This window comes from Xiphias gladius, chromosome 21 (assembly GCF_016859285.1).
Source record: "Xiphias gladius isolate SHS-SW01 ecotype Sanya breed wild chromosome 21, ASM1685928v1, whole genome shotgun sequence".
NCBI classification, from domain to species: domain Eukaryota; kingdom Metazoa; phylum Chordata; class Actinopteri; order Istiophoriformes; family Xiphiidae; genus Xiphias; species Xiphias gladius.
The window spans coordinates 22,964,166-22,989,559 of NC_053420.1; the positions used below are offsets into that span (position 1 = coordinate 22,964,166).

General features: G+C 40.4%; 3 protein-coding genes and 1 long non-coding RNA gene across 7 annotated transcripts in view; 2 read left to right on the top strand and 2 right to left on the bottom strand.

Moving 5' to 3' along the window:
• LOC120807367 overlaps nucleotides 1–25,394 on the bottom strand; it is a 245,226-nt gene that overhangs the window by 29,939 nt on the left and 189,893 nt on the right. The window contains exon 2 of the long non-coding RNA XR_005709810.1: nucleotides 23,537–23,542. This is a non-coding gene — a long non-coding RNA (uncharacterized LOC120807367). The remainder of the gene's footprint in view (nucleotides 1–23,536; nucleotides 23,543–25,394) is intronic.
• Nucleotides 26–4,701, top strand: tpgs2 (tubulin polyglutamylase complex subunit 2). 3 transcript variants are annotated; one of them, XM_040159310.1, is made up of 7 exons: nucleotides 26–269; nucleotides 397–476; nucleotides 566–653; nucleotides 819–959; nucleotides 1,126–1,242; nucleotides 1,375–1,538; nucleotides 2,961–4,701. In XM_040159310.1, exons 1-7 carry the CDS (start codon nucleotides 194–196, stop codon nucleotides 3,177–3,179), a joined length of 885 nt encoding a protein of 294 aa, XP_040015244.1. In that variant the 5' UTR covers nucleotides 26–193; the 3' UTR covers nucleotides 3,180–4,701. The 3 variants fall into 3 exon arrangements, with proteins under 3 accessions (XP_040015244.1, XP_040015245.1, XP_040015246.1); XM_040159311.1 differs by having other exon boundaries at nucleotides 1,129–1,242; XM_040159312.1 differs by lacking the exon at nucleotides 2,961–4,701 and adding an exon at nucleotides 2,658–2,860.
• Nucleotides 4,811–7,707, bottom strand: aqp7 (aquaporin 7). Of its 2 annotated transcripts, XM_040159308.1 has the most exons (6): nucleotides 7,404–7,707; nucleotides 6,257–6,383; nucleotides 6,012–6,149; nucleotides 5,731–5,849; nucleotides 5,374–5,591; nucleotides 4,811–5,104 (listed from the first exon to the last, which is right to left on the bottom strand). In XM_040159308.1, the coding sequence occupies exons 1-6, from the start codon at nucleotides 7,539–7,541 to the stop codon at nucleotides 4,894–4,896; spliced, it is 951 nt and encodes a 316-aa protein (XP_040015242.1). In that variant the 5' UTR covers nucleotides 7,542–7,707; the 3' UTR covers nucleotides 4,811–4,893. The 2 variants fall into 2 exon arrangements, with proteins under 2 accessions (XP_040015242.1, XP_040015243.1); XM_040159309.1 differs by lacking the exon at nucleotides 6,012–6,149.
• Nucleotides 12,626–25,392, top strand: zgc:64106 (uncharacterized protein LOC393348 homolog). The gene is made up of 6 exons (XM_040159307.1): nucleotides 12,626–13,246; nucleotides 14,096–14,335; nucleotides 20,496–20,585; nucleotides 20,759–20,947; nucleotides 22,264–22,373; nucleotides 24,736–25,392. Exons 1-6 carry the CDS (start codon nucleotides 13,090–13,092, stop codon nucleotides 24,913–24,915), a joined length of 966 nt encoding a protein of 321 aa, XP_040015241.1. The 5' UTR covers nucleotides 12,626–13,089; the 3' UTR covers nucleotides 24,916–25,392.

The window sequence follows — 25,394 nt, forward strand, 5'->3', positions numbered from 1 at the left end:
TTGTGCCGCAGAAAGACGGCTTTCTATTGGCCTAAACATTTTGCGTCAAGTCCACACTTGTCGTTTCCTGTGTGTACATGTGTATGTGTGTTTTGCCAGCTGGTGTGGCTGAAACGAGGTGAACGACGCAGGGCAGATATCTCCAGAGGATGCTCTCACTGTTTTGTACCAAGTTGTGACTGCAGTCCTCAAAATGGAAGAGATAAAAGAGAGCTTAGCGTTCAAAGGCGTTGCGGAGAGACTGACGCTTGGCATTACTCGAATACTCGGTGTGTATTAGCTGTGGTCTTTGCTCTAAAACGAGCGAATAACGTCAGCGTTCAGGTTAGCTAGCAAACCGATTGATGGCCCAATGTGACGTTATTACATTTTCTGAATTTGTCCCTGTTGTGCCAGAAAACATGCCGGGTGTGGTCGATGTGCGTTTCGCAGAGAGGGAGCCTGCAGAGAAGAGGAGCCTGCTGTCGTGGGAACAGGTGAAAAATGTACACCTCAAAGGTATCACTCTTCGGTCTGGTTTGAACATTGCTGTCACGCATGTGACCGTGCTTTATTTCTTCCTTAGAAAAACACTTGTATTTTGCCAGAAGACCTGCGAGATTTCTATCTGACAACGGATGGATTCACATTGACCTGGAGCATGAAACTAGACAGTAGGGGACCTCATTATTTTCATGTTCTGCTTCTTAAAAATCTTACTTTATTCAAATTAAAGGCTACTATTAGGATTAAGAAATGCCATTAAATGCAAACAGCTCTATTTTTCAGCTCCGACACAATCATAACTGCGTGCATGTGTGTGTGTGTTTGCCTTTCAGATGAGTGTGTCCCCTTAGGATGCATGATGGTTAACAGTGTGGCCAGGCTGTGCCCACTGCTCCAACCAGTTTCACTTTTCTCCCTTCCTAATGCACCCTCACTGGCTGACCTGGACTGGGAGGAAAACAGCACAGAAAGTGGTAAAACTCACCTGTCAGGTCCTCATGGGGGCTTTACTCAACAATTACAGCATGTCAGCTTCGATTAAGTCTGTTTATGTGTGCCCAGTTGTGCATAAAGCAGGCTTTTGAATGAAATTTTGATTGGAAAGTTAATATTTATTCAAGATTCATTAATGCTACCTAGCAGGGTCAGAGCACGCTCCCACTGCACCTCATTTTGATTCCCGGAGCCGCATCTTCGAGCTGGATTCCTGTGGTGGGAATGGCAAGGTGTGCCTGGTCTACAAAAACTGCACCCCAGGTTATTTATTGTATCTTTCCTTATTTCTATAAATGACAATGTTACAATAAAAGTTAATAATACATGAATATGTTACCTATATATTTAATAATCATTTTGAATCATTTAGATATTTTTCTTTGTGTTTTCCAGGTGTAGTAGCCCAGCAGAGTGAAATTTGGTTCCTCGATCGCTCTCTGTGCTGGCATTTTCTGACAGCAACCTTCACCTCTTTCTACAGACTGATGATAACCCATCTGGGTCTGCCTGAGTGGCAGTATGCCTTCACCCCATATGGCCCCAGCCCCCAGGCCAAGGTAGCAAGAGGCCCCTACTCACCCTTAAAAGGAAATGAGCCTCCTGCAAGAACCAGTCAAATGAAAAGATTAATTATTAAGTGGCATATGAGAGCGATTTAAGAGAGTTTGTGGCCTTCACCAGTTTTCTCGTATTTAGACTTTTCGCTTAGATATGAACGAAATTCCTGAGTGGTCCACACCTTTTGTATGATTCGTGAACAGATAGACTGCCTTTCTTTACAGGGGGGCAACACTTTCCTGTGACTTGAGAATTTTGGTGGCTTAATGTAAATGAATTGGTAGTTTAAATATGATACCAAAAAATTGTTTTTAAAAATTAAAACAATTCTGGTCACCGCATCATCATCATCATCATCATCATCATCATCATCATCATCAGGGCTTGCTAATTTACTGAGAGGTTTTTTAGATTTTGTTATTTTCATCAGCACATTTTGTCACAGCATTTTCTACATTTCAGTAGTCGTTAGGAAGATTGACTCACTCCTCTCGCTGCTTCAGGGTCTTTATGCGGATCACCTTTTAGTAGCATCCTCTGTTGCCCCCGACAGTGTAACATCACTTACTGTAGGCTGTAATATTCTCTAGTCTACTACCTCAGTGACTGTCGTCCCCTTTACCACTTCACATATTATTCATTGGCCGCTTTGCTTTTGAAACGTGCAAACGATGTTAGGGGTGTTTATTATGCTAATGATCAAATCTCATGAATGCGCACCTCCTCTTTGAACAGGTGGTATTCATCAGTCTGACAGGAGCGTTTTATGACATGTTTGTGCTGTTTAACAGAGATTGGTGAATCTGACTTGGAACACTGGTATGAACAAGAAAAGAGAATTTTAGGGCAAGAATCCAAAATCTCCTTGCATGAGGCCCATTGTGCTGTGGATTAAATGGCATCTGTAGAACCTTCAGTTGCTGCCTTTCTACGCTGCTACAGCTATCATCTCTTTTTTTCCCCCGTTTATTTTAGTTTTTCTAGGCTTTCAGATTTTACCAAATCATGTCTGGTTAAAATGTATGAAACTGTCTTGTAGGCTTTTTAGTATTATTAACAACACTTGGAGTCATTACAGATATATAAAATACATTTTATTCATTGTGTTCCCTTTACAGTATACTCCAGTGCTGGCTGATCTTTGGCTGAACGCTCAGAGTTTTAAGACACTTACACAAAGCATGAGAGTGTTTTACTGCTGCCTTTTTATGTATTTTTACTCCTTTGCACTGAATGCCAAAAGTTCTCGAGACTGTAAATTGCATTGCTGGAACATTAAGTAAAGACTTTTGCAATTTTTCTGTTGTGTTCCTACTGTTAAACCCAGTTTCTAATGTTTATTGTATGCGCTATTATGAGTTATTTTTTGTCCGCATAACTATAAGAAGTAGTACACTCTCTATATGCTGTTCCCTCTACAGCAGTGGGCTTCCCTGTACCAGCCACTGACCTTCAGCAGTGAGCTCAGCCTGGCTGATCCTGCAGGAGATTCTTTTCTCAACAAGCTGGATCCTACCAGGGCCTTCAAAGGCAAAGCCAAGGTACCTGCCCCCAAGAAGAAGCAGTCGGCACAGTGCAGCTTAGGGAGCGCTGCCAAGAGCCAAGGCAACACAGGGAGACCCAGTGGGGCAAAGCGGTGAGAAGGTTCCCGTGCAAGGAAAACATTGTAACCATGTGTACATGACCAACATGGCTTATAAGAGCAGCCAGCACCTTCATTGGGTAGACTTCTTACAATGCTGAATGTCTGAATAGACGCATGAGCCAATGGGGTTTCTTGGCTCAAGGCGTATCAGCTGTTAGGGGCAGCTTGGCATTAAAAACAGTGTTTCTAACTTTGTTTATGTTTAGATGGTAAAAGAAGACACTTGCCTGCCTTACATTTAGATAACTCCTGATTACATGAGTATTGTTGTTTACCTTTCACTGCTACATGTCAGTGATGGAGAAATTGGGCTTTCTGAAGCAGCCAAGTGCATCAGCAACAGATTCATTATTTGCAGCCTCATTTAACACAGTGTTCACAAGTGACACCCCCTGGTGAAGATAGTTTAAAGCAGCAAATTCATAAAATATGATCATGTGCTGCTGTAAGTAATACTGACATGTAGTAACAAACTGTAACACTGCTGCAACTAAAAAGGAACCCATTAATACTCAATAAGGACACTATATCATTTTATAACTGTAGTCATTCTCACTGGACTTGGTTTGCTGTTGGAAATATTTCAATTTTGAATGTATAATACAACAACATGTACATATAATATGTAAAATTATAAAAGAAGCTTGAGAATTGGTAAATTGTAAACACATCTCTTTATGTGACTGTAAAATTGAAGGAAACAGGAAGACTGAAAATAATACTGTGTTGGTTTCAGTTGGGCAGTAAAAGTGGGAGCTTCAGTATCACATGTTAGATTGCTTAAGTGCGTATGTAAATTACATAGTTTTTTTTTTTCTGGTCGTTGTATCTCTGCAGTGCCTCACTTATGATGAGCTTTAATGTAGTGTAATGTAAACTTCACAAATATAAAACTATGTCCGAGTTTAGGCCTGCTGATCTTTTCGTATAATGGCATCTGCTCTAATGATTCCATATCAGTAAATGTGACGAGGTTATATTGCAGCGGAGCTCCCACAAAGTTAATCAGGACACATATACATATGTTGCCTTTCGATTGCTGTGTGCTGGACTGTCAGAAAGATGAACATGTATATTATCTTTGGTCGTGCTGCTGCCCTTACAAGCTGTGAGGAACCAACACCTACTGTTAATGTTTTATTTTGAAAAGGATTCATGTTTATTTAAGTGCATGTATTGGGCCTGTTTGTTTTTCTTTACATACACTTTAATCTCCAAGCTCATGTAAGTGTTCCCCTGTTGATTGTTGTAATGGATGATACCAAGGTTATATCAGCTGCTATTTCCTCAATTATATAAACATAAATATAAGCCAGTGTTTTTTTTTTTTCTATGCATGAAATGGCTCTATTTTCAACCTCTTTGATTTTAATGTAGTTACTATAACTATCATGGATAGGGGGCAAGCCAAAGATGTTGTCAGTGTCACAGTTCAAACTGCCAGATAGTGTATGTTATATGTATCACAGTCAATCTCTAATAGTTGAATAATTAATGAATTTACATACATACATAAAACAGACGTATTTGAAAATTGCTTGATAAACTCAAAACCTTATTTGAGCCATTCTCTCTTTTTGTGAAAGCCTCTCAATCCCCTATCTAAATATTTCATTTTTGGTCTAATTTTTTTTTTTTTTTTTTTTTTACCCTTCATCATCATGGAATGTGTCAACTGCATACAGACATCCACACAGCTATACATGCCTTTAACAATTTACATAGCCGGGTTTCTCACACACATCCATTTGCACAGGTGTTTTTCTGTTTCTCAGGGGAGCAGTCTCCTCCACCAGCCCTCCAACCTGCTCAGAGAGGGCTGGGTGTTGCAGTTCCACCAGGGCCTTGTAGAGACCCGCACCCAATACACCTCCAATGGGGGGAGCAACTAAAGGCACCCACCACCACCCATTTCCAGACCTGCACAGATAAAGAAAGAGAACTATGAATTGATGAAGTTGAAAATTAGAGGGGCAGGTGAAAAATGTACGTTTTTGTATGTATTTAAGCATTTCTTTCCTTTGCATTGTTCATAAAGAACCGGCAATACCCTCTTAATGTTTGTTGAAAAACTACACAGGCTATTTAATTATTAACAGAGATGTTTAGCCGTCAAGTGACCCCGAGTTAAGGTGACATGTAGCAACTGCAACTCCTCCCCTAAATGCCAGTAAATCCTTTCTGTATACCTGAACACATCAGCTCCCCAGCCTGCTATGGCAGTGAAGACCCTGGGTGCAATGTCTCTGGTGGGGTTGATAGCATAGCCACTGTTGCTGCCCAGAGAAATGCCAATGAGCAGCACCAGGAGACCCACCGTGACAGGCTCGTTGCCTGCTGCGGCCGGTTTGTTCTTCTGGTCCGACAGAGCCATCAGGCACAGCAGCAGCATAGCTGTGCCAAACACCTGGCACAAACGCAGAACAAACATCACATAGAAGCGCATGTCAAGATAGCTGAGTATCAAACAATGCAACAAAGAAAAGGGCTAGTGTCAGATGATAGTGATTTGTAGCTGTAATCCTTTAAGCCAGTTTCACGGCCACCTGGTCAATGAATCCAGCCAGCAAGGAGAGGTACGGTGCAGGATAGGTGGCGAAGATACCAGCTGTGGCCTTTACACCAGTTACAGTCAGGTTTCCTCCACAATAATCATGTATGGCTTCTGCATATGGAAACAATATTGACAAGACAAATACTCTTAGGTGTATAAATACAGATGACAATAGAGCAATGATATACAAGTAAGAAGAAGTAAATCTATAAGATTTTAATACAATACAGGTGTTCAGTGTCTAGTGTGCTTGACGATGCACTGTGCCCTCACCATAATAGACAGCATAAATTGTCCCTGCTGCCAGAAATGACCCCAATAGCTGTGCAAAAACATACACAGGCAACATCTTCCACGCAAGGCGACCAAATGTGCACATTGTGAGTGACACTGCAGCATTCATATGAGCCCCTAATTGAGCAAGAAAGCGTGAGAAATACAGTACATGAGCTGTACAATGACTGTAATGACCTTTAAGGATTTTTTAAGGTAGGGTTTGCAAGGGCCAACTCCCGTACCTGAGACTTTCCCTCCAACGTGTACCCCCATAGCGACCCCCAGTCCAAAACCCAGGTTGATGCTGAGGTACTGTCCAAATGCTCCCTGTCCTGTCACTACCTGGGCCACAGACCCCAGGCCAAACACCTGGACGTAGAGAGAACCAACAATTCACAGGCAAGGTCACAGACGATGATTACCGAGAGGGAAAAACTCTCTAAGTCTAATCTAGTCTAACACAGTCTAATTCAGGGGAAAACGTTCCAACAAGCAGGATATGTACACCAGCAAACAGATGATGGACATTCAATAAACACGCTGAGTTGTGCCAGCTAGGCCAGTTTCAGTCAGCCAATGAGAGTTGGAGTGAAGAATGACTGTTTTGTTTAGAAAAAAACTAATAACTTTAACGATGTTGCTGCATTTTTTTGTGAAGAAATCTGAAAGGAAGCATTTTCTCTCTTTCACTTAACTTTTAACTCAGTGAAAGAGACTGTAGGCCCAGTGAAAAGAAGCTGACACTGAAAAACTGCAGCTAGTCTCTTAGGAAACAGGAAAAGGGTTGTTCCTCCTATAAGAGTCATGCATATTTAGGTTAAGGGTAAGTCTGCTTTGCCAGGGGCAAACACAGCAAGTATAAATCTTTATATAAAACACAATATGCCTGTGTGTGTGCTCACATGCTTATCTACAGCATGTTTTCACTGTGTGTGTGTGTGTGTGTGTGTGTGTGTGTGTGTGTGTGTGTGTGTATTTCTTCCAGCGTTCTAAGTATAGGGTTTATTTTAACAGCTGACAGATAACATGTGACTTTTGCAACCCCCTCCATGTGGCCCACTGCCTGACCATTCCTTTGGTAAAACTAGATTTCCTGGTTCACCCACTTGAACCTACCAATCCCCACCCACGACCCCTGCCATGTGACTGTGAAACGTGCTTATGTGCTTGGAAGATGGGGCATGTTATCAGGTTCAAGAGCATGACATTAATAATTAATGGCATACGGTTGTCACAGCTAAGCATGCCACAAGGAAGAGCTCAAAATGCAAAGTGAAGTTGTCATCAGAAGAAATATTAGAAATAAGTTTAAAACCACACATTATAACACCAAATGCTGTCAAAATATATAGCACTTTAGACACCTTTTTATAATAAACTCTTTCTTACCATCATGACATACGTGCAAAGGGATTCAGCAAGTCCCACACGGACAGTGTCATTCTTTAGCCAAACTCTGGGTTGAGTTACTTTAATTCCTTTCCGCTGAGAGACTTCTAGTTCTGCTGACTGCACCATGTCCTTCATTTCCTCTTCTTCTCTCCTCTGCCCCTTTTGTTTTAGTAGAAATTATGTTTTAATTTAGTAAACCACATCCCACAGTTGTCCACCTACAAGTCTGTTCGGGCTGTTTTCCCCCTCTCCTCTAACTTCTCTTCTTGTCTTCTCCCCTCACTTTCTCTTCGTCTGTGTGTCTCTCTCTCTCTGTTACACATACCCGTTGGGATGTGTCCACAATTTATAGCCATGACCCAACCCCCCCCTCCTGGATATGCTGAAACACACACAGTCACACACATCCTCAAATGGCTTTGCATTATCTGAAGATATTTGGCCAATAAGGAAAAAGGTTGAAAAATCAACCTGCGTTGCAGAATAGAAATATTTGCTGACAGCTCTAATTTGCAAAAATACTTCTAATTCAACCTTTTCTCTATGGATGCATATCTGTTAAGAAGATCTTTTAATAATAGGTTATACATCCTACGTGAAACCTGTCATAGGGCTCCGTAATGTAAGGCTCAGTTCATGGCATGCTGATTGTTTTATTTCAGTTTTAATGATTTATCAGTGAATTTATATCTGCAACATGTGCAGGTTTAAAGTAGCAATAACTAATTCACAAACAAAAATGTCCTTCTGAAAATTGTCTTAATCTCCATTCATCATTGACAATATAACATTTGTTTCATATTGTTTTATTTATGTTCTGCAATATTTTTACTAAGTTAACTCCATGGTTACTGTGTTGAAAATTTTTACCTTTAGATACTGGGGTGATAATGGATGGAGGAAACAGTCAGAACAACAGATATTATTGATTGATGTGGAAATTCACAAAAGCTTGCTGTCAAATCCAAATATGCTTATCCCACCTGAAACATTGCTCTTTTCATTTGCTAACATGTTCACAAAGTAAACAACAACTGATTTTGCAGACCTCTGCTTTTGCACAATTACTTGTCGATGTCTCTTGATGGATAACGATACCACTTTATCTTGAAAACGAAGAAAGTTGAAGAGAAGTCTTAAAATTTGGGTTGCTTTTGAAATGAAGTCCCCCGTTGACACCTTATATAATGGGCATTCTGATTAGTACAATCAAAGCAAAAGAAGTCATTGGGTGAAAAGAAAAGCTGATGAACACCCAGAAGCCTGATTTGGTGTTGGGAAATGAACTAACATTGTTTAACAGTTTTAACATTCCAATTGTATTATTCCAATATTATTGGAGAAACTGGTTACACCTGTGTTATTAGCGTGTTCATCTGTTTTTAGTGTCCCCAGGAAATGTATTATGCAGTAAAGTTTTTTCTGTGTGACAGGCAGTATTTCTATATTTTCTCTGTATGTTGTGTTGTTAAAATTGTAAAAGTGTTGCTTGATTTGCTGGTGTTTTATTGAAGTTTTTTAGCCATCCTAGTGGTATGACTCTAGGAATCCCCAGACAATGAATCCTAGTGATATTGTTGATCCCCCTGACTTTTCCTGTTGTGCCAGCAGGAAGTTGCGGATTTCAGTGAAATGTCTCAACAACTGTTGGGTGGATTGCTTTAAAATTTTGTACACACATTCCTTCCCTCTGCAATCACTTCGGTGATCCCCCGACTCAAAATGTTGGCATGCTATCATGCATAACTAAGATGGGGAACATGGTATGAACTTTATACTTGCTCAACATCAGCATGTTACCATTGTCACTGTCAGCATTGTTAGCATTTTGACATTAGCATTTAGCTTAAATCACCCCTGTCCTTGGCACATGGCTGCTGACTTGGTTCTAAAGTTTAACATATTGACTGACTATCATTATCTTTACTTAATTTGCTTGTTTTTTTCCCCTACTTGTCTGGTTGTAAGGTTTTTGTGTGTGTGTGTGTGTGTGTGTGTGTGTGTGTGTGTGTGTGTGTGTGTGTGTGTGTATGTGTGTGTGTGTGTGTGTGTGTGTGTGTAGAGCGCTTTTGCCCACCAAAGTATTGAGGTCTTTAACATTTTTGATCATACAAACACAATGCATCTACTGGAAAACACAAAACCTAAACAATGTTGCCGTCTCCCACTGGACGCCAAACGCTGCCCACCCCGCTTCCTCTAAACATTAATTAATCAATGAAAGATTAGTGAAGTGTTTAGTGAAGTGAGCTACAGAAAATGCTTTTTGGACCACAGGATTTCTTTTTTTTTTTCAGCTGTTGACACTGAGACAAACTGATGGGGCTAAAATCCATGCCTTTCTAATCTTTCTTGCCCTTTCTGTTTCGCTTGCACTGCAAACTAGTGGGGACTACATGCTCTTTACACTCCCTGTGCAGCATTGATGTAGCTGCCTATAACAGACCATACCTGACACTTTGATCATGAGTTTGGTCAGAGGTTCAACAGACTTCTGCCTTTCATTCAACAGAGGTCAGTGTAGGAATGCTTATCCTCCAAACAAGATCTCGTGTGTTGTTACTCCTTAAGTGATGGTTTATTACAAAGCTCATGAGAATGGGATAATTGAGATTCATCACTTTTGAAAACTATGAAACATAAATAAAAATCTAAGTAAACTCAAGAGCAAATAAAAAATCTGGCGTTCAATTCTCTTTGTTTCTTTGTCCCTGTAACTGCTGCCACCTGCAAGGACAAATACCTATGGCATAAATCTTTGATGGTACTCCATAATTTCATCTTTTAAACCATACAACTAAATATGAAACAAAAGAGGTATTAACTAAAAAGCATAATTTGCCTATACCAGTTCCCATTCAAATACCAAACACCAGTTCAAATTGTTAACATGTATTGCTTTCTAGTGGCCAAAATGTGTTACTGACCATGTGCATCCTTATTATCTCCTCTATCTATCTGTCCATCTATCTACAGGGTATGAGACAACAAGCCTTGCACACCTGGATTTTCTGCCATTTTTCTCTGCAAATCCTGGACTGTTACAACTGGGTTCCCGTCAGGGCTCTGGCTGGGCCACTCAAGGACACAGAGTTGTCCCTAAGCCACTCCTACATTGTATGGCTGTGTGCTTAGGGTCAATGTCCTGTTGGAAGGTGAACCTTCGGCCCAGTTTCAGGTCCTGAACACTCTGGACTTGGTTTTCTCTGTATTTTACTCTGTTCAGCTTTCCCTCAACCCTGACCAGTCTGCCTGACCAGTCTATCTGTCCCTGCTGCTGAAAAACACCCCCACAGTGTTTCATATATATATATATGTATATATATATATGTATATAACCTTGGGCATTTTATCAAAATATTCTGATTATATAAAATTGGTAGTTTGCATTCATCTCTGAAGAATCAGGTCTCCGTTTCTGTTTTTGTTTAGTTTTTTTTTTTTACCTTGTACATCATGTGGGTCATGTGCAAATGATTGACTTTAGAAATTGACATTGAGCATGTCAATGTCTGGTCTCCTTTCTTCATTTCTTTTTTAAAGATTTGAATGTATATTTAATATAATATTTCTATAAGCTATTCTTCATTCACTTAAACCTGTTTGTACAGATCATTTTTAAGAAATGGAAATTTTAACCTTTTTGTATTAGTAGACGGAACAACCTGAAGATGATACATTAAGTTTTCCAGAATAAGATAAAAATGATGAAAAGGCCCTGTCTGGCCATCCAGCCTTCAAAATAAATGCACAATAGGAATTGGCTTATTCATGTATTTGTATTTAAAGTCACATTCCTCCAGTGAGAACTGTTGTGGAAGATTTTCTTTAAAGGACTCTGAACACAAATAAACACACAAAACACTGATAGGGTTAAAGTGAAATATATTGTAAGTTACAATAGACAAGACAAACAAACTTTATCACAAGAAGTAAAAGGAGAGTCCCTCTCAATAGGAAGAGTCTTACAATCATCTTTATAGTGTTTCTTGAGACAAAGAACTTGGTCCTGATTGGTTATCTTTACTTCAACCCAAACACATCATCCAATAAAATAGAAACATATGTAATGTTCATGCGCTGCCCATGGATTGGCCATAAATTAAAGCTCAGACAGACATAGCCTGGCTTATTTCCATGTATGCTAAGGCGAAAGGCTGCTCCATATCTAGACCCCCATGGACTCATAAAACATCTGTCTAAGGCCCGTGGGAGAGACCTTGAAACTTCTATAGGAGCCTCACTATGAGTGAGTAAATGACAAACCAACTTTTCCTTCACAGAACTCAGATTGATGTGTATCCGATGCGAACTACAGGGACTTTACTGAACTACTTTTTCATGACTGCTACAAAAGATATACATATAAGCCTTATACTTAGACAATATTCTAACATTTAAACCAAAGCACACAAATATGGCAGGCTCTTAGCTACATATAAAACTGTGTCACTTTAAAAGTGTAGTGGACACTGTCAGTGGTGAAGCATGAAAATCTGGGCCCCACACATATGCAGCCTCAGTGCCCCCAAGTACAAATAATTGAATCAACAAGTAAACACATGCATCTACATTGGTTATTAAGTGGAATCAGTAATGAAGTGTTTATAGCACATTTAAGAAAGCCCGCACAATCTGAAATCTCAGCATTTTTCAGTCGTCTTTTCTCAATTTACCGTAATGTGTGAAGCTTTCACACAGTGATTACAAGGTTTCATTTACAAGGTTTCATTTCCATCACTCTTTTATGACTTTTTTTCTACTCTGAGCATAAGGCAAAGGTTGGGAGTCTTCTTACTTTGACCCCTAGACTGAGAGAGGATTATTGTGTTTCATAATAAAACCAAATAGAATAAGACTAAGAGTTTTTAATGTTGTTTTATAATTAATAGAGCAAGGACAAGAGAGCAACGTTATATTTCCCTTGGAAAGTTATTTTCCTATTAAACTCCCTCATGTGGGGATACCCAATGTAAAGTGCCAAAAGCTTGTAGTGGATTGTAGGACACGCGATAATAATCATCCTATGACGTAATACATATATACATCGGGCATGAGAGGTTTACGGGCACTCGTCTCAGAGACGATGAAAACAGGTGACAAGTAGAAGGTAGCTCAAGTATGGTAGACAACAGACTGTAATGAGATCCAGGAAGCTAGCAGGGGGAGGATCCAGCGAAGACAGTACTTAAGACACCCATAAAAGATAACGAGTCAGGTCTCTCGTTACCACTTTGAATGCATATGCTGTAACGGAGGGATCTCCGCACTTTGCAAACTGCGTAATAAAACTGAGAGCACTGTCTACAGTCGTCTCTCTCTGTGTGTGTTGTTTGCTGCATCGACTTGCTCGGGGAGTGGAAAAAGTTACCACTCAACACTCAGAAATTTGGAAAAAAGAAGGTAACGTGTTTATATATCGTATCTAGCCAATCTTATCTTTTTTTTTTTTTTTTTTCCGTCAACAAAGTGCAAAGCTCAAAGTGTCACCAAAGTAAAGCCACAGGAGGAATTTATTCAGATTTCTAGTGTACTGAACCCTGTGCCATACGCCTGGAGGTGCCGCTGCATCAGTGCACTGGCAGGGGGTTTACCGGTGCGCAGCTCCTTGAGGGTCTCCTAAGGCTTGCTCTGACATTCCTCTGTCAGTGGCTGCGGTGGACGCACGGGTCCTTGCCGGGATATGAGTTGGTTAGATATTCTTTGGCACCCAGTCTGGGCGGTTTCCACAGCCCTGCTGGCAGTCGTCGTGCGCCTACAGCGGAGAGGGCACTGGGACCCACGAGCCTGCGAAACGCAGCTGAGAGGGAAGACTGCTATAGTGACAGGAGCCAACACAGGTTTGACGCTTTACAATTCCTTAAATGTAAAGTGTAATAATACGAGGGTGTAGCCAGGCTTTATTTCGATCTATTTCTTGCTACTTCATAATTACCTTACCTCAACCCACCATTTTGTGCCCGTCAAATGACTGGTAGATTGTTTGAAAGTAAATGTATTTTGATATTTGTGCAAAACACTCTCAACATTAACTAGCTACTGGAAATTAGTACTATTTATGTTTTTATACTAAATCTTTTATAATAATATATTGTATACAGCATATATGGCTATATATTTGTACTACATTCATATTGTATTTATTGTGATTTGGTGTTAATGCTGTTAGGTTTGTAAAATTTGACTGGGTGTACAGGCTATAAGCGTATTTGCTACAGTACTGTCACTCTCTCATTCTAAAGCCAATGCTCTTTAATCTTAAATAGAATGATTATTAATTATCAACTTTTTGACATAAAGAACAACTTGGATCCTTTCTACATGTCCATCTCTATCAATCATTACAGAACATATTACATATTTATATAATCATCCTGTTGCACAAAAATGGCTAATGTGGTCCCCCTGCATACATTTAAAGACATTGTAGTTTTGGGTTTTTTCATTGTTAATAAATGCCAGCCTTTAAATGCCACCTTTGCTGTGCTGGAACTCTGATCCACACTTACAGTAACCTGCCCAACTGCCACCCTCCCCAAACTCCACATGGAGAGGTCTGAGTTTTAACACGATATGAAGGATATACACAGGATAATCTTGTTATGAGACCTTTCCCACTTATTCGCTGAATGGACATTTGTGTTACCAAGTAGAACCAACATTTTTTTTTCTCTATTCCACTCTGCTAGGGATTGGAAAGTTCATTGCCCTAGACTTTGCAAGACGAGGGGCCCGTGTTATCCTGGCCTGTCGAAGCGAGGCGCGGGGGACAGCAGCACTTAAAGAGATCAGGGAGAAGACAGGAAACTCTGACGTCCACCTGCATCTGGTAGACCTATCTTCTCTGAAATCCGTGAGGGAATTTGCTAAGCGGATTCTTGAGGAGGAGAAAGCTCTCCACATCCTTGTCAACAATGCTGGAGTATCAGGTGACGTATGCACCCACACACAGCCCAAACAGAATCATTTGTTTTAAATCTGCATTATGAAAGAATGAAACCAGAACCCAAAAAGAAGAATTGAGTCAGTAACAGTCCATCTGCCACACATCTGGGGGCAAAGACCACAACTTACGTCTATGGTGTAGTTTATTAGATGGTGCTGATGATGTGAAGAGGATGAAGGAGACTCCGCTGACACCTTCTTGATTGCATATAAAGGTTCATTACAAAGAAGTCAAGCGTCAAGTCAAGCATCTGCAGATCTGCTTGTGAGAGGGTGTGAAGCCGATGAACCACTCTGAAAATCAGTCTTGACCATCGACTCTTAAATAAGGCAGTTGTTTTCCTAAAAACTGTCACTAACATATGGTTTCAATCACAAAGCATAAACTTTCTTATCTAAACTGTGAGGCACCCTTTGAGGACCTTTGACCTATGGCCTCTATATAAACACAGCTCTACATATATAAACATACATACACCCCCCCCCCCTTTGAGGCTTCTTCTTGATTCAAATCTGGGTCACTTCCTGTGACATTTCTCCACACTTGATGGGCCCTTGACACATAAACACTTATGTGTCAAGCATAAACACATAAACACTTATGTGTCAAGCCCTTGGGTTTTCTTCCTGTCCGAGTGGTTCAATAAAGATATTATCAGGATGTACATTTGTTGGAAATGTATCTCTCAGCGCTCTCCAAACACAACACAAACAAAGCGCAGCAAGCAACTCTGGATCGTTCACAGAGGTTCCCACATATCGATTTAGTCACGCTTTCTGTAAAATCTCTTCCATAGCTGGGACTCCAAGGAGGTTAGCCAGAAGTCTCTTAATATCTCCTATGGCTGTGTTCCCACCATAATCTCTTCCAACTTTGAAATCCAAGGATGCGTTCCATCTTGAAGAGTAAGTAACTTCTCAAGTATAACTGACATATCTGTATTCTGCCAGGGCTTGTACTCCAGATTCTGTCCTCGAATGACCACTGGACACATCTTATCTGGCGACTTTCCCCTTCTTGGGCGTAATGAATATTTCATAGTGTCTGACTTTTTAAAGTCTTTCTTCGGTAATTCTTTCTTAGCTATCTGCAATTCCTGTAATTGATTCTCCAGTGCTTCCCGATTTTTTAGACTGGTAGAATTGTTTATGTCAATAAGACATTGATCGATATGTTCCTCAACCTCTCTTTAAGTCTGCCATCTGTCTTCTCCATATCTGGTACTGGATGCCCTTGGGAAAAACCCTCTTAAAAACGATGGGCCCTTGCTCTCCGAGTCTCCATCGCTGTTTCCATTATCACTTTCATTGGAGTTGTCATCTCCTCGGTCCTTTTTCCTCCACGTTTTGACTCCTCTTCTCTCCGCTTTAGCCAGTATCCGTCTGACTGCTGGGTCATATCCACCCATATTTTCATCCGAATCACTCTGATCATCATCTCCAATTTCCATCCTCTTGATCCTTAGTCCCCCCTTAGTTTCTTTTTACTTTGGTGTTTGGATACATCTTTATGGTTGTTTCCGCTCTTCTTGTTTCTGTTATACACTCATTCTCATCTGTAATGTGATAGTTACCCTCCTGACTAATCACTGGAAGCTGGGGATAAATCTCATCAAACTTCACCTCCTTCTCATAAGGTGGGGGTTTCTTTATTGGGGCCGTATGTGAGAATGGTGTATTAGTTTCTGCCATTAATTTTTCTATTTCCTTTGGATTCTTCTCTATTTCTTCTGTGCCTTTCTCCCTCTTATCTTTTGCAGCTTCCAGTCATTTCTGTCCCTCATTTTCAAACAACGTGAGAATGCCAAGCTCTGTGTCTTTATAAATCAAATCAAATTTTTTCAAAAGTTTATTTAGGATATTCCTCTCTTCAGTTTCCTATTTAAATTCATTATAAACCACTGTATTGCCACAATCAGTAATGAAAAGTGAAATTAATTTACCAACTTCAGAGCATCAAAAGTCTTATTTTAATTTATTTCATTCTAGTAATATCTTAAATCTCCAAGTTATTCTACTTTAAATAGACTCACATGTCCTTAAAGACTGTTCATTTACTCTACGCCCTGGTTCGTCAGTTTTTTTTTTCTTTTTTCAGTCTCTAACCAAGAGGGAAGGGAGGGTGTAGTGCTCACTCACTCACTCTCTCTCTCTCTCTCTCTCTTTCACACAGAGAAAAACTGCACGCTCATCAAACACTCAATCGATCCCTCGTCAAAACCAAAATGCATGTTTTAATATTGGTAATTTTATCGGAAGGTTATCTTTCCCTTCCTATCTTATTTCTTGCTCATTCTTGTGCACACAAAATATCCTCGCTGTTCTCCCTACTTTTTTCTACAATAAAAATTTTCTTCTCTGGGCTCATATTTGGCAGATTCAATACGTCTTCTCAATGGAAGCTCATAGATATTATCAAATGTCCCTCAAGGGCTCGTATATGTATTTTTAACAATTTTAGTTCCCTTAAAGACACATAGATCATTAGTTTCAAAGAGGCTCATGATTTTTATCAAAACATCCTTTCAAAGAGGCTCATGTATATTTAACATTAAAAAACAAACATATCTATCCTTATGAATCAATAAATCACTTATTTTCACCACAACCTATGTGTGGCTGTCACACATGAACCTTCCGCAGCCACTCACACCCAGCTGAAACACCACTGACACACCACGCAGCAGACACACACACACAGACCAATCGTTGAACAAACAAAGACACAGAGCAGATTACACCAAACACAAGCTCACAACAAACTCAATAATCATCCCAAATTTCTCAAAGTTAACTCATTCATACTTTTCCCTAATAAATGCACATTTTTGCCGCTCACTTTTCTCTTTTTTCCGAAATTTATGCTACCTTAATGAGATGCAGACATTTCAATGAGTGGCTGCTTCAGACATTGTTCGTCAACAAATGTTCGAGTGGGAATTTACAATTGAATTTTCTCATTCTGCACCTCCAGTTCTTAGAACTGACCTGAAACATCCCCCATTGACATCCCAGGTTTTATGGCCTGTCTAACATCGCCTCCCTAAGGGCTTCATCCGAATCTGCGGCTTAACCTCTGTATTTCTTCTTTTTTCCTTTACTTTACCTTTTTTACCTTATTACTTTTACTTTATTTAATTTCTACTAATTCCTCCGGGCCCGGAGTTACGTTTCTAATTTCCAGTCAAATTCCACTATTCTTTAAAAGCCAACTTTCACGCAGCGGCTAAGACGCATGTCTTACCGTTAAGGAAGATAAGGGCCCTGTCTTCATTAATCTTGCATGGCGTTTATTTAGCACACTTTACCGCTACTAATTAGGCTATTCTACAAGTTTCTACTTTAACTTCATATTTCTTCACGTCTTTACTACACTACATCTTTACCCCCCTTTTTCGTCGCCCCAGCAACGCAACAAAACCAAATTTAGAACGGAGCACCGAAACAAACATCAACACAGCAGGACACGCACACAAAACTGATTCTTTGCGGTGTGACCAACCAGTAAATACAACAGCCTCAATGAACAAACCAGCGCCCCAAGAATGTGAGGAATGCTCACCTGAACTGCTGGCGTGGAGCGGGAGTCGGCGCGCTGATGCTGGTGAAGATGCTGCAGGGCACAACACGACCAAGTTTTTGACGCCAAAATTGTTGTAGTTTATTAGATGGTGTTGATGTGAAGAGGATGAAGGAGACTCCGCTGACACCGTCTTGATTGCATATAAAGGTTTATTACAAAGAAGTACAGCATTAAGTCAAGCATCTGCAGATCTGCTTGTGAGAGGGTGTGAAGCCGATGAACCACTCTGAAAATCAGTCTTGACCATCGACTCTTAAATAAGGCAGTTGTTTTCCTAAAAACTGGTCACTAACGTATGGTTTCAACCACAAAGCATAAACTTTCTTATCCAAACTGTTAGGCACCCTTTGAGGACCTTTGACCTAGGGCCTCTATATAAACACAGCTCTACATATATAAACATACACCTCAATGGTCTCTGAATCTGACTGACATCCAGTGATGTTTATTTAAGTAATTCAACACAAAGACAGCTCCAAAAAAAGGCTAAAAAAACATCATCAAAAAAATCATCAAGAACAGTTAGTTTCTCAAACTTGACACAGCTCCCTCCAGAGCCGCAGATGACTTTAACCTTCCCGTTGTCCTCATATTCTGTACACAAACCGTATCCTCCTGTTGAAACTGTGCCATCTTCACTAAAGTCCCGATTAGCACATGTAGGGCAGTATGCAAGTGTACAGCCTTTGAAGATATATTTCTTACACCTGCAGCACACAGTATGCATTTTACAGTCCTTTGGTGGGCAGATTTGACACCTCTTCCTCTTACTTGGCCGGGGTTGGCCAGTGGGTGGGCCAGTGGGTGGGGCCTCAGGTGGATCACGTGATCTAACAATTTGAAATGCTTTCACAAATGCTGCTGATGCTTTTGTGCGGGGAAGATGCTCCCTTCTTTTGATGAATGGAGTCACAAGTGCCTTCCCTAGCTGCTCCAGGAACACCCTCCTCTTATTCCGCTTCCTGGGCATCCAGCTAGGCTTGATCTCTCTCCATATCACAAACGCATTGTAGCAAGAAACATCAATGATGTTGTGGAAGATAACCAAGGGCCAGCGGGCAGTCATCCTTCTGCAGCTGTACGTTCCAATCACTTTATCTAGGTAGTCCACACTTCCTTTGTTGCAGTTGTAGTCTAGGATGATGGCCGGCTTCCTGTCCTTGCGATCGCTAATGTCAGCCTCTGTGTGCAGTGTGCTCAGGAGTACCACGTTCTTGTGTTTCTTTGGGAGGTAGGACACTAGAGTGATGGTGGGCGTGAAGGCAAACTTTGATGAGAAGACCTCTCTTCCCTTTGATACAAGCAGTGCTGGTGGGAGCTCAGGCTTGTTCTCTCGAACTGTGCAAACCATGGTGATCTGCCTCTTCAGGAGCTGCTGTCGGAGTTAATGGAAGGTGAAGAAATTGTCGCATGTGATATTGTGGCCCCTCAGTCCCTCTGACACATCAAGCACAACCCGCATCCTCTGGTTCTTCTTGGGGCCTCCACTGGTTGGCTTCCCGGTGTAGACTTGCATCTTCCAAGCGTAGCTGGATTTGACATCGTAGGCCCCCCATGACTTAATTCTGTATTTTGCTGGCTTGCTGGGCATATACTGCTGGAAAGAACAACGACCTTTGGACGGAAGAGATTAGCATTACCGATATTTTAGTAGCGTTGTCACACAAAAACCAAAACAAAACCAGAACAGAAATCAGTAGTGAAAACAACTGTTGTTACAAATATGAAACTATATGACCTCTGAATGGAACCAGTTGCTCATCCACTGTCAGGGCAGGCCCTTGGTTTTAGAGGTATGGCAGCCGCTCCATCCACTTGTCCCAGACATCTCTTACGGCTGTCAGTTTGTCTGACATGGGTTTCCAGCTGTCTCCGTATTTTCGACACGCCTCCAGATTTGTCATCTCCAGGATGATTTTTTCTATTGCTGGATTGATAAACAGGTAGAATGTTGAGACGATGTCACGGACATGAGAAACTGCATATCCTGTCGGTCCCGGTGTCATCGTAGGCACATTCCGTTCTGCCTTTCTGCCCTGTTGTTTGTCATATGATGCTGAGGAACATTTGATTTTCCTGTTTTTCAACAGGAAAGAATGTTTTTTGGATTGAGGGATTTCTTCTTCTTCTTCTTCTTCTTCTTCTTCTTCTTCTTCTTCTTCTGAAAATGATGACGCATCTAGCTCTGGGTTGTAATCCTCCCTGTCTTCTTCTTCTTCTTCTTCTTCTTCTTCTTCTTCTGACAAAGACTGTTGGTCACTGTGTCATCACCCCGTCGCTGGTCACAATGACCCGGGGACAGCGGGAGGGTTAAACAACAATTCACAGACTACTGCTGACTTTTGTTTAGGAATGCCTCCAGGCACTGAGGGGATCATTTCCCTCTTAAACAACAGTGTGTGTTCACGTTTGTGTGTGTGTGTATATGTCTGAAAAAGTAAGGTTAACGTAAGAACTACAAATGTGTTTGTTTTGTGCATATTTATGTGTGCATTTGTATATCTAATATAATTTGTAAAATCCAATTGCATCTAACACTTTTTTTTCTAATCTACTATTAGGTTTACCCAGGAAGATAACCAACGATGGTTTTGAGATTTCTTTTGCCACCAACCACCTGGGGCCATTTCATCTGACCAACCTGCTGCTGGGTAAGACTGTGTGGTCTCTTTTTAATACAGTGGGGATTTTATTGATATGAAATGATGATTATAGACAGCCTGTCATTGTCGTGACCTCTAAAATATTTAAGTCTTCCATTTTCTCTCTGTCCTTCTCATTTCTCTATCCTTTCCTCGCTCTGCATGTCTCTGTTACATTCCAGATCTGATGAAGTCTTCAGCTCCGGCACGTATTGTCACCCTTTCTTCAGTAAACCATAAGAAGGGTCAAGTGGACTTTTCTCATTTTAAGGGGGAGAACCTCACTTATTTCATGGATACAGTCTACAACCACACTAAGCTTCACAATATCATCTGTACCAATGAGCTAGCATGCAGGTTGAACGGGACAGGTAGGCTAAAATCAAGATTATAATGATTATTACTCATTAGTATAGCTAATACATGGTGTTTCCTATTGAAAAAGTGCTGCAGAAAATGTATGACAATGCAAAAGAGAAGCAATGACAATGGAGTGATGATGATCTTAAAATTTTAATGTCCATTTAGATTAAAATGTACAAATTTAAAATGCTTTGTAAGCACCAGCAATGTACATCAGGAACTGAGAAGTTGTGTTTCTTCTTTTGAGAAAAAAACAACCAATAACCAAAAAGTAGAAATATAGTTTTTATATTTTTGCTTTAATAGAGTACTCCACCAATTTAGCATTTCAATCCTCTATTCTGTCACACTCAAAACTTGATTTTAAAAAACTGATGCAGGAGAATCAGGGATGTTGTCTTTTTGGCTCCACACATTCTTCTTCCTTATCATAACCTACCGCCTACATTACCCGCCATGCAACTCAACTGCCAAAAGTTCAGTCGGAGATTCGAGTGTGTTATTCTAGTAACAGCTAATCTTGCCTCAAGCTTCTATCCTCAAGCAGAGATGAGGAGCGGGCTACAGGGGTCAGGTAAGATCACATCTTTCAAACTCCAAACCCCCAAATTTTTTAAGTTTTCAAACTTGTAATCCTCAGCCCCGACCGATACTGACTCAAGTGATATCACTTGAGGCAATTAATTAGACTGCACACAGCTCCCGCTGGAGCCACAAAAGGCTTCATAAAACTTTTTTCACGTGTGGTAGTACTCCCCAAGAAAAACCTGTGAACAGACTTTGTCATTTTATTTTATATACTGAATGTTGTAACATTATGCTCATACTATAGCTCCCCTCCTGTAGCACCGCTGCTTACTAAACACTGTCTCTGAACTTCAGTTGCCAAGAACAAGTTTGCTTATGCATCTATATGTACTGTTCTCCGCTCTTAAACCAATACATTCATGGTGGTTTTAATCGCATCTCAGACTAAGCAGTATCTGTCCACTGTTGTACAAACAGAAACAGAACATTTTTCAGAGAAATAAAAATTTTAATAAACTTTTATTTTTTTTGCTCCATTAAACTTATACTTAGTCTCCATGAAGCCCACAGATGAAGGCACTCAAGGATTCTAGCTTTAATCAAAGCAGTGCAGCTGAAACCAATTTTGCCCTTCTGAGTCATATTAAAAAACCGGACATAAAATGGAGGAGGAAAGTCTGTGTTCAAAGACTTGTTTACAATTTCTCTCTACCTCTCTCTATCCCTCTGTTTCTCTCCATGTTCACAATGTAATGTGTATCTGTGTTTGTGTGTCTATGTGTTTATGTACATTTAGGTGTCACTGCAAACTCTGTCCACCCTGGCATTGTCGTGACAGAAGTGTTGAGACACTATCCGTTTTCAATGCGTTGTCTTTTCAACCTCATTGGATTTTTCTTCTTCAAGGTGAGTACATTGTTGCATTTAATTGCACTGTCACCGTCCATATAATTCCTCATTTCAGGTTGAACGTGATTTGTTGTTGTTGAAGGAACACTTCCTGTTAAATAAAAATACACTATCCCCCATCTGGGTGGTTTAACAGAGCAAATTGAGAGACTGGTTTGGTAGCATCACTAGAGTCCTCATCTTGAATTTGGCCCACGCCTTGTCAGGACTTTTTGTTTATGAGCATGCATGGATTAGTGTGCATGTATGTGTTTGGCTGCCCCTTTAGCACTAGAAAACAGAAGAAAACATGTAGTAGTATTACCACCTGAAAATATGAACTACAATTTAGAACTTGTCGCAAGTAACAATCACTGTTCCAGAAATCCTTCTTCTGGAAAGGCTTCAGGAAAGGTATTAAACAGGATTCCGGTGGTGTATTAATCCTGAATGCTGCTTTTTTTGATAACCTTTAACACTGCATAATAATGTAGTTAGCTAATGCTATGCTAACTCTTGGCTTTGGAAGTAACACTGTACTACTGAAGGTAGTAAGCTACTTGGTAAGGTATGCTAACAATAGCATCTTAGCGGTACGTAAATAAGAATAGACAAACACTGTTTAATTCACTCCTTATATTGTAGTTTTGCTCTTGTTTATTGTTTTGAAAAGATGACAAAAAAAAGACACCACCCTCCAAACTCTTTGAATACTGATCGATTGAGAGCAATACTCAAGCAATAAAGTCGCACACCACTTTGCTACTAACTACAGTGCCTAGCTGTTTAAAGGAGCTATATGTACTGTAAGTTTTGCTATTGCTACATAGCCAACATTAGCATTAACAGCTCTTTTTACTTACCAGTCTAGAAAAAACGTTGCGAGTTCAGCATGAAATTTTATTCCTTCACTCGCCAAGAGCTGTCTCCAATCGTGGAAAGCAACATCAATGTTAACTCTTTTTTTTGCTTCTTTTTCTATTACTTCTTTTCTTCTACCGAAGTTAGCATGCTAACCAGCTAGCCCTGGCCTGGCCCACCCGTCTCATCACTCTCCGATAGCGAGTCAATGTAGCTTCCAGGCTGAGCTGAGGAAGTAACGCTGCTCAGAGGGCGTATCCTAACCTCTAGTCTTGTAAACGCAACGATGGCTGAAGCTCTTGGCAAGCGACCATCACCACCATCTTCTACCGGCAAGAAACCGGCAGAGAAAACTTACATATAGCACTGTTAAAGAAATTATTTAGTCCTTCTTTAAAATGAAACTATATATTTGGAAACCGTTTTTAGGAATTTATATATTTATTAAAAGCCATGGGGCTTTTAGGTTGAGTGCCAGAGAGCCACGAACCCTGAGTCAATCATTAAGGTTGTAAATGAGTAATCCATTTTATTCATATTACCTAACCAACTTTTTTGGAGGTGAACTGAAAGAGAGCACATCCAAAATGTTGCTAATAATCTCTTTTTGCACAGGAAAACGCTTTGTGTTGCACTAACTATTGTGAGCATAGTTAAAAGTTTAACTAAGAAGTAGGTCTGTAAACTATGATGGATGTTTAAAACAGACAATTGTTGGGGAACAATTTAAATGTTGAATTTTGAATTGTATTCTAAATAATTCTCTGACTGAACCATTGTTTCATGTCCCGTCATACTTTCCTATAACGGATATTGCAACATTCCTAGATCTCAGTGAGTAACTTGAGAACATTGTTATTATTACAAACGAGTATTCAGAAACCCGAATAAGAGTTAAGCTTCAATGAACCTTAACTCTCTCTTAAACTCCAAGCCCCATATTTTTATATAATATCCAGACTGCTGGAGTACAGGCCAAATGCAACATAACAATGCATAACTGACTGCATGTGTGTGTGTGTGTGTGTGTGTGTGTGTGTGTGTGTGTGTGTGTGTGTGTGTGTGTGTGTGTGTGTGTGTGTGTGTGTGTGTGTGTGTGTGTGTGTGTGTGTGTGTGTGTGTGAGTGTGTGTGTGTTTTTGTACAAATATTTTAGTTTCCTGGAATTCAACAGAACCATGTTGTGTGTCACGTATAATCAAGAAGACGCACACAGTTTTCACAGTCATTAAATTTCACATCTGGGATCCATCACCATAAGGGCCCTTTTTCCCAGCTGTCTTTTCTCATGTGCTCTGAGTTCAAACTCTTGGCCCAGCACTCACCCTTCTGCTCTGGTGTAGATCTGTGATGTGTACCTGTAGGGGTGGGCCATATGCTCAACAACTGGTTATTCTAGACATACATTGGGTCATAGATTACATACACTTCCTGTTTGTATGTTTGCATTTACAGATTATCTATCTGTAGTTTGACTGTAATGTCACATTTCCTCTCCATCATCCTTGTCTCCCTCTCAGTCTCCAGAGGAAGGTGCAGTCAGCTCAATCTACTGTGCAGTGGCAGAGGAAACCGAGGGGATAACCGGGAAGTATTTTGACAGCGACTGCTCCCTCGTTCTTCCTGCCCCTTTAGCACGAGACGCTGCCCTCGCGGTCAAGGACTTTGAGATATGTGAGAGACTGACATCAAAGCTCTGAAACAACTATCAGGCAAACGGAGGCTTGATAACAGAAAAGGGGCCGCATTTCACCCTCTTACTGCACGTCTTGAGTGAAGGACCTCTGATATGTGGGGGAATATGTGTCTTTAAAATCAGCAAGGAAATATTCTGAATATCAGGGAAGCACAAATGAATCATGAATCATGAAATTTTTGTGTAAAAACCATATACAATTATTGGATATTCATGTTGCATGTTGATTATGACCACTCTGTGTTTCGCACCGAAAATTACGAAGCTTTGTCACTTCTCCTTGCAAATTGTTACTTAAAATCACTTAATATTAAAAGGTAATTTTCAGAGCAGGAGTCATCTTGTCTGAGTGATTGTCAGTCAGGGAAATGGTGATTATGGTTTCTTCTCTTCTCCGATGATAAAGTTTCTTGAGAAAGATGCTGACGTCGCCCAAAGTGACATGCTTCTTAAAGATTGGAGGCTCCAACTCGTGACATAATG

Excerpts from the sequence above, each read along its gene's own strand:
- tpgs2 (XM_040159310.1), top strand. The coding sequence starts at position 194 with ATGGAAGAGATAAAAGAGAGCTTAGCGTTCAAAGGCGTTGCGGAGAGA. Across the intron at positions 654-818 it reads CTGGAGCATGAAACTAGACA|ATGAGTGTGTCCCCTTAGGA; the intron begins GTAGGGGACCTC and ends TTTGCCTTTCAG. Across the intron at positions 1,539-2,960 it reads GCCCCAGCCCCCAGGCCAAG|CAGTGGGCTTCCCTGTACCA; the intron begins GTAGCAAGAGGC and ends TTCCCTCTACAG.
- aqp7 (XM_040159308.1), bottom strand. The coding sequence starts at position 7,541 with ATGAAGGACATGGTGCAGTCAGCAGAACTAGAAGTCTCTCAGCGGAAA. Across the intron at positions 5,850-6,011 it reads AATTTATGCTGTCTATTATG|AAGCCATACATGATTATTGT; the intron begins GTGAGGGCACAG and ends TTCCATATGCAG. Across the intron at positions 5,592-5,730 it reads TGGCTGGATTCATTGACCAG|GTGTTTGGCACAGCTATGCT; the intron begins GTGGCCGTGAAA and ends CGTTTGTGCCAG.
- zgc:64106 (XM_040159307.1), top strand. The coding sequence starts at position 13,090 with ATGAGTTGGTTAGATATTCTTTGGCACCCAGTCTGGGCGGTTTCCACA. Across the intron at positions 20,948-22,263 it reads ATGCAGGTTGAACGGGACAG|GTGTCACTGCAAACTCTGTC; the intron begins GTAGGCTAAAAT and ends ATGTACATTTAG. Across the intron at positions 22,374-24,735 it reads TTGGATTTTTCTTCTTCAAG|TCTCCAGAGGAAGGTGCAGT; the intron begins GTGAGTACATTG and ends TCTCCCTCTCAG.